The 11,289-nt window shown below is 37.0% G+C and overlaps 1 protein-coding gene across 5 annotated transcripts; it reads left to right on the top strand.

Annotated features, from left to right (window-relative positions):
• Positions 1-6,218: 6,218 nt before the first annotated feature.
• LOC117413390 (biorientation of chromosomes in cell division protein 1-like) lies at positions 6,219-9,985 on the top strand. Of its 5 annotated transcripts, none has more exons than XM_034022524.3 (4): positions 6,219-6,539; positions 7,452-7,576; positions 8,038-8,162; positions 8,777-9,985. In XM_034022524.3, the coding sequence occupies exons 1-3, from the start codon at positions 6,402-6,404 to the stop codon at positions 8,159-8,161; spliced, it is 387 nt and encodes a 128-aa protein (XP_033878415.1). In that variant the 5' UTR covers positions 6,219-6,401; the 3' UTR covers position 8,162; positions 8,777-9,985. The 5 variants fall into 5 exon arrangements, 4 of the variants coding, with proteins under 4 accessions (XP_033878415.1, XP_033878414.1, XP_033878413.1 ...); XM_034022523.3 differs by having other exon boundaries at positions 6,221-6,539; positions 8,038-8,201; XR_004546042.3 differs by having other exon boundaries at positions 6,226-6,539; positions 7,963-8,227.
• Positions 9,986-11,289: the final 1,304 nt, after the last annotated feature.

The raw sequence follows: 11,289 nt of genomic DNA, 5'->3' as shown, positions 1-11,289 counted from the left end.
GTCTGCAAAGATGTTGACAGTGATCAAAGCATTTCATTTCCTTTGCCATACCACTGCAAAGCTCAGAGAGCTCCAAATGATATTTCAAGGAATACAGAAACAAAACTAGATTAAAGACAAACATTGCTGATGGATCAGATGTGCAAACAACAAGATTTTTCTGCTACTGTAAAAAAAAAATGTCAGAATATATTTAACTTCTGTTCAGATAGATTTAAAATCTGTATACTATGGATTAAGAATGGATTCAGAACTAGTTGAATCAACTGGCAATTCAATCGTTAAAATATATACGGCACTTTTTTTTTTTGTGATAATAAATGCAAACAGCTGCTGCCTTTATTTATTCATTAATGTTTCATTTCTGTTCTCAGCTAAACATCCTTGGGAATTGTGTGCCATGACCAGGCATGCTTCACCCTGTAGCTGTGGGGATGGAGGCTTATGTGTGAAAGATAGCTGTCAGCTATGCTTAGGCACACCAATAGCTTCATTAACATACTGTATGTAACCCCTTAACGTGCAGAATACACAATTTCTTACAAATGGAAACAGGTCTCAGTCATAGCAAATTTAGGTTATCAAGCCTGTTGCTGATACATTGTTTGTTTACTAAAGAGAATCCATCTGAAACTATTGCTTATAGATATCACAAGATATACATCTGTGCCTTAAAACAAATGCAATAGATGTTTTTGACATTAAGGCTGGTTATGAAGGGCAGTGACTTATGAATTGCAGGATCTCAATATCACAACGCTCTGTATTTTATGGTTTTTAATTATGTTAATAAGGTGGATTAATACATCAAAACACCCCCCGGGGACTGAACACCAGCAGAATTAATGTAGAATGAAAGACTGGCAACATTTAGATCCACCACTGTTGATCATTAAAATAGACACCGCTGCCTGAATCTTGCACTGGAGAAAGAGCTTTATAAATGTGGACCAGGATACTGATTTTAAATAAAGCCTCGTTGTACAGTAATATCTGGTTGTGTCTTTCCATTGCAGTTAACCTTGAGCATCCTTCACCAGCTGTAGTGTAGCTGTATCTAATTAAACCCTCCCAGTTCCTGGACCAGCCATCTGAAAATAATGTGTGGATCCTTAGCTCAGGAGCCAGGTGGCATATTCTGTCCTGCAGCAAAATAACACATAAGGCTTTAATATATAGAAATAATGTTAGTAATTCAGATATGTGTGGACTAACACATGCTTCCAATACCCTTCATTAACATCAATTCACCATGACTAGGCCCTTAAGTTCCAATGCTTACAACATATGCATTTCCTAATGTGGATTTACTGGGCTTGACTTCTATTTAAGTCGCAAGTGTTATGTAAAAACAAGGTGGGGATACCAGAATGCATTAGCTTGTTTTAGGTTGTTTTTTTTTTGTCTTAGATACAATAACACTGTTAAAAGGAAATCACTTTTAATGGAAAACAAAAATCCAGAAAATAGCAATTCTGAAAGACATGTCTCGCGGGGGACTTTGGGTCCCGAGATTAGATATTTCTGTACAAGCTAGGCTAAAAATCATTGAAGTGTGCTTTGCAGCAAATGGTTTTCCACTGTCATACAAAGTGTCTTACAGGTAAAAGCTTTGACATTTATAGAGTCACTGTACATCATCTATTTATATTTATATTCAAAGTCAGGCCCAGTACTGCATTATTGATACCTAGCATCATTATTAACAGGTAAAAGCTGGATAAATTATGCATGTGAAATGGCTATTTAAACAAAGCTTGCACAAAAAGGTAGCATGGGTAGGAAATGATATATACTTACTTCCAGGAGAAAAAAAACTCTGGTCAATTGGTCGTCATTAGCAACCTAAAGCTAATTTTGGGGACTAACCATATGACTAGCAGTGAAAAAGGTATGGAAGCTAATCAAGAGCTTGAGAATGAATTTTACAACCTTAGATAGGACAACTTTAAGGGTAGGGACCCATGAAAAACAGTCTTGTAAGGAGTTCTAATTATTTTGGCAAAGCATACACATTTTCAACAGCAAACTTCCCTGAAGGGGATGCAAAAACATACAGCAAGGCCGTGTTTGATCATTTGATTTAACATTTAAAACGAAAGCACAGTATGGGACGGATTGATTAACATTTTGCTCCAATTTTTTTATGTTATGCATAAGAAACAACTTAGGAAACTTAAATTACCATCATGCATTGCCTTTTAAAAAAGATGGCGTAATGACATATAGTGTTTACTCGTACTTTTAATTTGAAATGTTAATGTTAGAAAAACCAAAACAAATTGAGGCTTCTTAAGAGACCTGGAATTATGTATTTCTAATAGTTGTTTGGTTCTAGTTTTGTATATTTAACAAGGTTTTTTTTTGCCTTTCAAAAACATATGACTTAATTTAAAAAGAAATATTGCTGGGGCACAAAGGAGAATGCTTCTTGCTAAATCCCACTGTTTGATGTAGAAAGTGCAGAAGAAACACACCCTGTACTGTTTGCTACATTGCTTTATTAGCATGCAGCGGGCGTTTCAGAACATAATGTTCCTGGCTGGGACTATCTGTTCCACTTATTCACACTTTAATAGACGGCTTGGAAAAGCTGCTACTCCTAAGACTCACTAACTGGCTTTTTAATTCCATCTCCAGTGGTTGTCTGGACATTGCAGTAAAAACTGCCAACTATTTGGCCAATGCGAGGTTGTTAAGATGTGTGAGAATGCGTGATGAGCTAATGCACACTTCAGCTTCCACACAATGGTTAGTGGAATCGATGTCCTGGACTTCGATATAGTACTTTTGTCAACATGTTTTTAACATGAGCTGCCTAACCTTTTCTTTCTTTCAAGGAATAACCTAGTAAAAGCAGTCTCGTTATTTTCAAAAACGATAATGAAATGTGTTAAGAGATGCCACAGTGGGCTTTTGCAGCCCCTTTTCTATCTTGTGGTTATAGTAATCTGTAACCAATGGGCTTGCTCTGTGTGCTGGTTCAGTCGAGTCATGAAGGAGTTTGTCAATACACAGCTAGCGTCAGTAGGACATGGTGACAGGACAACATGGATGTAATGTGTCATCCTTACTTTGTAACAAGTGTGTAAGGATTATACCTGTAGTAGTACACTACTCTGGCCAGTAGGTGTATAAAGAGGTCAAAAGCTGTCAGTAAAGGTTGCTCTAATGTTTATAACCCCACTACTGGCCGGAGTACAACATTACCACTGATGCTGATACCTCTAAAGTCCCTTTCACACTGGCATGCCCAACCCGTTAACATGATCTCACTTTAATCTGTTCAGCTTCTCTGGATTGAATCGTCAACCCAAATGTTGATTAGAGAAGATGTTTCCTCATCCCTGCTGCAATCTGGCTCACGGCATGTCTCAATCAACAAAATAATATGGCTAAACAGAATAAACAGAAATGTTCCTTGCGGAAGTGAAACCTTCACGCAGGCGTGGCTGTTTGTTACTTCATCCGTTTACAAACTCCCATCATGCATTGTGTCTCACTCGACCCGGCTCAAAGTGTGCTGACCCACATCCTGAGGTGGGTCCCACTATGCGGGTATGAAATTGGCTTAATATGGGTCTCTGCACTCAGCTCCTGGTCATTTGAAACTGCTGTAACGCTCTAGTTAAGACACTGCTCTCAACAGAACAGAAATAACTCATTTACCTTTTCCTAGAATGTAAAATGGGAGCTGGCAGTTATAACTCTGTATGCACTGCTCCTGGGATGAACAACCCCAGATCTTACCCCTGTCATTCACTGTATTGCCAGGAACTGCCTCTTTTTGCCTTTTTTCTACAATATTGATCTTGCTTTCAGGCTATCAAGAAAGCTTTTGTTCTTATAAAGCCATCTGCAAGTGAGCTGTAATTAGACGCCACACCCAAATCATTATGCAGCCTATGTCTGAATCTGCATGTTCAGGGAGTATCGTGTAAACATTTGCGATCAGCAAGATGAGGCTGTGGTTGCTTTAGATCACCCAGGTGCATAATGTATAGGACAGGATAAGAGAGCAGGCATGCTGGTTCTTTAGCTCATGTTGCTGCTCATACTGAACCCGGCTTGCAGGGAACAAAATGAATTCTGTGACTCACACAGAGGGCTTTTCAGATGCTGTGGAGAGGAAACATTGTGACTCATCACCCCGATGCTAAGAATAGGGCTTTTAAACTGGAGATCAATACATTCTGATTAAAAAAAAAAATGTTTAAAAATGCAATGGCTTTTTCATTCCCGTACATTAGATTTTGTATTTATTGAACATCATGAGAGGGGCGGAGAATCTTGTTTTTGTTTTCCAGGGCCTCCCAGGGGGATACAGGGCAGTGATACATTACCAAGCACTCACATAATAAATGAAATTGTCAAACAAGAATAATAAATACAGACAAAAGAATCAATACCAGGCACAAATTGTACAGCCTCTTAAAAAGGATCTGCTTTAATTTGCAAGCTGGCATGCAATTTTAAATACAGTGTATACTGTTTCACATAATTCCAGCAAAAAAAAAAACACTAATTCGCCTCACACTGCAAAAGGGATCTCCTTGTTTTAATGACATCATACAGACAAATAGGCATCCCTGCTAACATTACATAATATGGGTGTTGCCCTTGTTAAATAATCATAGTGCATCCAAGATTAAATATTCATAATATGGGCTGGTAGCATTTCAACCAATAAGCAACAAGTAATATTGCTAAAGCATTGACAGTACTATTGCTAAAGGTGATTGACAGGGGGTGTTTTATAGGAGCACAGAAAATAAAATAATTAAAGGATATTCCTCTTACAGATTTTTCTAAATCTGATATACTTGTATCTTTTTTATTGTGAGCTACACATTATAATTGAAGAGATAAAAAATTAAAATAAAAAACCTTCTTTATATCAACCCACCCTAGACATTATTAAACAACATCGCCCTCTAATGGACAAAGACTTTTATATGGCAGTAAATGTATACATGGGGGTCTGTTTCTTTGTTTCTGTTGCTTGCTGTTGTGTTTTATATATCTTTCATAAGGGTGAACAATTGGGTTCAGGTCTTCCATAATACAAGTGTCCTTGATAAAGAGGGAGGTTAGTGGACATTTTAGCAATTATCCTTTCGAATGGGTGGGTTACAATGTGATTGTCTTAACCCACAGCATGTGCCATACCTAATCTTGTTTAATAAAGGGTTCCTGAATAACCATTACTTGTTATGGATACAGGGTGAAATTACAATTTGAGAGGCAATTGTTTGTTTTTAGCTATACCATTTGGATGCTTGTCTTAGGTTTCTAATATGTCTCTTCCCTTTAGAATGCTATGTAGCCTATTAAAAAGCTACCTGGGATCATACTGCTTTATAATTCACCTGAAAGCCTGTTGATTTTACCCTGGTCTCAGTAACCATAGTGCAGCTTTGCAGTTGCCTGGCAACAACCTTCAAGCAACTCCGGTGCTCAATGCTGACCACCCACTGCCCTCCTCTCAATTAACTCTTTTCAGTCCCCAGTCTCTATACTGTAACAAGCTTCCAAAGTACTCTGATTGCTCTTTGACCTCGATATTGATCCATTAAAGATGTCACAACCTTGGAGATATGGAGAATGTAAGTATGCATTCGGTTTGGGCAGGTTTCATTATGAATTAAATTTTATATTCCCTTTAATATCCCCAAACTACTCGGTATTGTTTATGAGAGTGTTAGATGGTAAAGCTTTGTTTAAACCATTGACCTTCAACAGACTAATTATCTTAAAGAGGAAATGGTACATCAAATAAAGCAAACACTGTCAGGGTATGAGATTAAAAGTAACTGGTGACACCAGACATAAAATGGTGTCAGGAAGTGAAAAGATATATTCACCGGAATAGTTACCCAAAACCTGTATATGTGTATAGCTTCAATGTAAAGTGTTTTTAACAAAACGAAAGACAACATTAAAACCGTGCAAACAGCCATCTCAAAAGAGTCTTTTGTTTCGACACCTTTAAAAAGCATTGCATTTCCGAATTGAAAAAGATACAATGAGCACAGTAGGGAAATAGGACATTAATTCTATGAAGCGCTAGAAACATGAATTCACGACCACATCTTCATCATTTTGATACCTTAAAACTACAGTTCCCGTCATCCACCACTACAGGAAACAAAACCAATACCGTATAGCTCGATGGTATTTGTAGGCCATTAAACATCGAATCAGCTCTAGAACTGTGATCTGCTTTTACTGTACAGATACGCCCAAGCCTAGTAAACTACAACTCCCAGGTTGCATAGTGAGACTGTTTTCATCGATTTGTTTTTCAACGCCGACCAAACCGGTGTGTTAGTTATAGTCACGCGTACATTATATTCTAAATGGTCATCATTTACCTGTTTTAAATTGACGAATCGCGTATAATGGCCGAGGGCAGTGGTAATGTAGTAAACCTTACGCCCGGAGACCCACAGGTCATAGGCCTCATTGTTGACCATCTGAAGAGCCGTGGCCTGTTCGACGAGTTCCGCAGAGATTGTCTAGCCGATGTCGATACAAAAGTGAGTGAGCGTGCTAGGTTTAATTGTATAATGTTGCCATGGCTTTCCAGTCTAAAACCTTCGGTGTATTGTTAAATTTGAAATCCCTGGAAACAACATGCACGCCTTTCTTTTGTGATGTCGTTTTATTTACAGGTTAGCTGTTGCCGTGGCTAATGACTCGGATGTATTTGTGTAGCTGAGCTGCACTGTGGGTGACTTGATTGATTTTTTAAAATTTGGAGTGAGTGGAAAACGTCAAACCAAAAACCAGTTTACTTGTTATTTAAGAACTCGGTATGCAATATCTGTGATCCGATACGTATATATATATATATATATATATATATATATATATATATATATATATATATATATATATATATAATATATTCTGACAGTATACATTTTACCCGTGCTACATAGTGGAATGGATTATAAATATATGAAATATATTTAACAGAAAAGAACGTTAGGGTTTAAATTAACACAGAGTCATTTGTGAGGGTTAATAATCTAGCAAAAAACGAGGGTGTTTCTATCCATTCTGTGTGGTAAATGTTTGCCTAAGTTACCTAAAAGAAGTGTGTTATTGTGAATAGAATGGCATTGAATAGGGCTATATTAAAATGTATTGCAATATAATAGAAACACCATTATTATTATTATTATTATTATTATTGCTGCTGCTGCTGCTGACGAACCTAAGAAAAGTCCTGTTAAGATCTAAACAAGTGACTTATTTTTGCTCTGCCATAAGTGTTCAAGTGACCCAAGCTGTCAGACACAATAAATGCTTTATGAAATAAGACAAAAACATGAATACTCACACAATACCAAAGGTAGCTTTTATTTTCATGAAACATTGTGGAAAAATTGTAGAACTGTCTCATATTTTTCCTGGTTTCAGTTTTTATTTTTTATTTTTTATAGCCAGCCTATCAGAATCTCAGGCAAAAGGTTGATAACTTTGTGTCCACGCACCTGGACAATCAGGAGTGGAACCCAAACATTAACAAGAACCAAGTGCGCAATGGACTGAGGCAGAGTGTCATCCAGTAAGTGCATTTTAAAATACAGGCAATACGAAGCACCTGTTCTTATACTGTATACATATTATATCAGTGAAAACCTGCATCAAAACTTTATTACTGCCTTTTTTAGATTTGGTAGGCAGTAGTTTTGTATTTATTATCACAGTTTTACACAATGGGATTTAAATGTACAAGTTTAATACAACATGCCATAAAGTAATTGCTATGCTGTAGTGCCACATGGTGTTAATGTGCATAACACAGCCAACCACTGCTCACACTGCACACAACTGGAGCTCTCTCACTAATCAAGGCTGACAGTATGAGAGACACTAATGTTTTCTGGTCTGACCTCACTAATTGGAGTTGTGTTGAATCAATAATACAGTATATCTCTGTGTTCTGAGCAGGTCAGGCATGCTTGAGGCTGGAGTGGACAGAATCATTACTCAGGTGGTGGATCCCAAACTTAATCACATTTTCAGGCCCCACATAGAGAACGCCATTCATGATTTCTTGGCTGCCGAGAAGAAGGAGGAGGCAGTGCCAGCTCCAAATGCAGAGCCTGAGAAGCAGGAGCCGCTCCCCACCACTCCGAGTACACCATGAGGTCAGGCACCTCCGCATTTCAGAAGCGACACCAAAGAGGGTAGGGCTGTGTATGGCAGACTACTGGTAAAAAGTTCAAGAAATTGCCTTCCTTATAATCCCCCTTCGGTTACGATTTTTAACGTGAATATTTTAGACATTTTTAAATAGTTTGTCTGAACTCTATGGAGTTCGAGAAGTTGTCCTACCAGAAATGTGGAAAAAAAAAAAAAGAAACATGTATGCATTATAAAATAGATACATAGATAGGAAAGTCAGCATGACCCAATTATGCACACAGTGGCAAAAGGGGACATAGTACTAATATGATTACTGAAGTTGTTCTAGCATATGTGTCATACGTCAGTATTCAGCCAATAAATCGACACAATGCATATTGTGATAAGTACTGTATCAAGTTAAATTAAAAAAAAAAAAAAAAATAGTATCTGTGTTTAACAGTTAGCGAATCACAATTTTTATTTGTAAAGCTCACTTAAAAGATGCATTGGGTTTACATAAAGTACATTCTTCTGTCTGTAAACAGATGTAAAACAGTGTCGTCTGTGTCAGATGCCCAAGCTAGTTATTTTTTGCTTAGTTTAAATTGTCTATTTTCTTTCTTTTTTTTTTCAGATGATGCTGTAACATATTTATGGATTTGTATCTTTTCTGCAGTTGTCATTTCTGATAACCCGAAACAATAGCCGCTGAATCATAGACAGTCGTGTCTATGCAGTTTATGGAGAAGAGCAACTGGTGTAAAAGATGCACTAAAATTACCCAGAAAAAATTCAATCGCCTGTAAATTAATGTTTGATATTGTTAAACAGGGTTTTGGTGACTGCTAAAACACTTATGATAGACAGTGAAAAAAGCACAGTACATTTTTAAAGGTTATTTTATTACAGCTTAGAAAGCCTGTGCTATCAAGCATTTTTGCAGATGTTTAAAGGGTTTACTCAAACTTTCTAACCCTCATTTTTTGCTGCTAAATGGAAAATTGCACTTAACTTTAATACTGTCCCTCAATTGGAAAAATATAATACTGTAGCCAAATAGTTTATGCAGTGGCTTTAAAATGTGTAAGAATCTGGCCAGCTGTGTGTGTGTGGGGTTTTTTTTTCCTTTGTTTTTTTAATGCCTTTGGTGTTATGGGATTTTTTGTTTTGCAGAAATACTTTTTTTCAGTTTGTAAAATTTGAATACATCTAGGAAACAAAGAATACTGTCGACATTTTGGACCGACATCACTGTTTGGGATTTTGAAGCGTAAATCAGCAATGGCATGGACGTGATGTAAATAACACATACACGTTTTGGACCATATGATTCTCGTAAAAATCAAAGTTTGCATTTAAAATCTAATATTTCAGCCTGTGTGCTATTTGCTGGTTGTTGAGATGTTTTGTATTACAGACGTGGAAGAGTCATTCAGATCTGGGGTGCAGCTGCCAGCTAACCCATCCTGTGTGGTCCACAGAAAGCTCGATGCTTCTCATGTGTAGCATGAGGGCCATTTGAAGTCATTACTGCATGTCTGACGCTCAGTTCTCAGTATAGGCAATGGGTTAATCTGCTGTAAAGTGTTTTCTATGACTTTAAAGCCTTGGTCAATGTTGATCACAACAATGTAAATGCTTATGTACATTATTGTGAGAAAGAAACAAACTCCTTTTGTAGTAAAACTTTTATTTCAAAATAATAAATGTAATGGTAAATGAAACAGCTTTATTATTGCATATCTGGTACAATTACCAAAAAAACTGATGTGTAGTAGGTTTGGAAATTTTAAATAAAAACTTGAGTACACTAGCTTGGAGTACTCAAATACAGGCAGAGTAACTAGTGCAGTGTTGGTTTTCCTTTTGTATCTGTGCTTGCATGAACAACAGGCTGTACTACCTTACACTAATCAAAATATGTACTAAGAGCAGGCAATTAACAAAGTAAGCCAAAGCCAGTGGGGTAGCAAAGGGGAGTGATTGATATTCTGAACTGTCGAATTACAATTTGTGTGGAACCACAGCCACCCCCCAAAAGAAATACCCTCCCCTTTAGTGTTGCTTGGTTGTAGCCAGCGCATTCTGCCACTTGCTTTCAAGTGAATTGAATCAGTCGCTGCGAAGGTGGGATAGATTAATACATGCATGATGAAAGGGGCGAAACATTTGTTGCATTTCACACAAGCCCCTTTCTAAACAATCACCTCCCAAGTTCCATACAACTTTAAACATATGAGAAATCCATCAACCACAAATGCAGTGGTATCCTAAATATGTTTGTTTCATTCACTATCAAGCCATGCACAATAGTTCTCCATTTTACCCTACAAAAACGGTGACTGTCAAGGATGATGTTACCTTCTGCTATGACATATGGTTATTGAACAGGTTAAATGGGTGTACTGAAAAATAAAACCTAACTATAGGTTCTGTTGATAAGGGCAGTAGTGTGGAGTAGTGGTTAGTGCTCTGGACTCTTGACCGGAGGGTCGTGGGTTCAGTCCCAGGTGGGGACACTGCTGCTGTACCCTTGAGCAAGGTACTTTACCTAGATTGCTCCAGTAAAAACCCAACTGTATAAATGGGTAATTGTATGTAAAAATAACGTAAAAAAAATAATGCAATTGTATGTAAAAATAACGTGATATCTTGTAACAATTGTAAGTCGCCCTAGATAAGGGCATCTGCTAAGAAATAAATAATAATGATAATAATATTAAGGTTTTTATCATATTGCATTCTTCGCATTGCTGAGAGTGTTGGTCTGACCAGACTTGCTCATTTCATCCACTATAAAAATATAGCCTTGAGCTGTTGGCAAAAGTAACTATTACTTTTTGCATTATATTCCATATTATTTAAGTGGTACCTTTAGGACCGTACACTGCCACTTCCTTTAAAAAAATACAGGTTATAAATTTCCTGTTGCATTATCAGTCCCTATTCACAAGACAGTTTTGAATAATGTTTTGTAAGGGACTGTTTTTAAAAGCCTATTTTGATAAATAAAGTTAAAAAAAACAACATTTTGAACTATTTTGGAGGGTTTATATTAGTTTATTCATTTTTTTTTGCTAATCAGAATAAGAAGCTAGTTAGGTTGAATGAAGTGATATATTTGTTTTCTGTTCTAGTTCATTTTGA

This window comes from Acipenser ruthenus, chromosome 23 (assembly GCF_902713425.1).
Source record: "Acipenser ruthenus chromosome 23, fAciRut3.2 maternal haplotype, whole genome shotgun sequence".
Classification (NCBI taxonomy): domain Eukaryota; kingdom Metazoa; phylum Chordata; class Actinopteri; order Acipenseriformes; family Acipenseridae; genus Acipenser; species Acipenser ruthenus.
This window is presented reverse-complemented; position numbering and strand designations above follow the sequence as displayed.

What these genes read in the sequence shown, in the direction of transcription:
- LOC117413390 (XM_034022522.3), top strand. Translation starts at nt 6,402, where the DNA reads ATGGCCGAGGGCAGTGGTAATGTAGTAAACCTTACGCCCGGAGACCCA. An exon ending in TAGCCGATGTCGATACAAAA is followed by an intron (nt 6,540 to 7,451) that starts GTGAGTGAGCGT and finishes TATTTTTTATAG; the next exon opens with CCAGCCTATCAGAATCTCAG. An exon ending in CTGAGGCAGAGTGTCATCCA is followed by an intron (nt 7,577 to 7,962) that starts GTAAGTGCATTT and finishes TGTTCTGAGCAG; the next exon opens with GTCAGGCATGCTTGAGGCTG.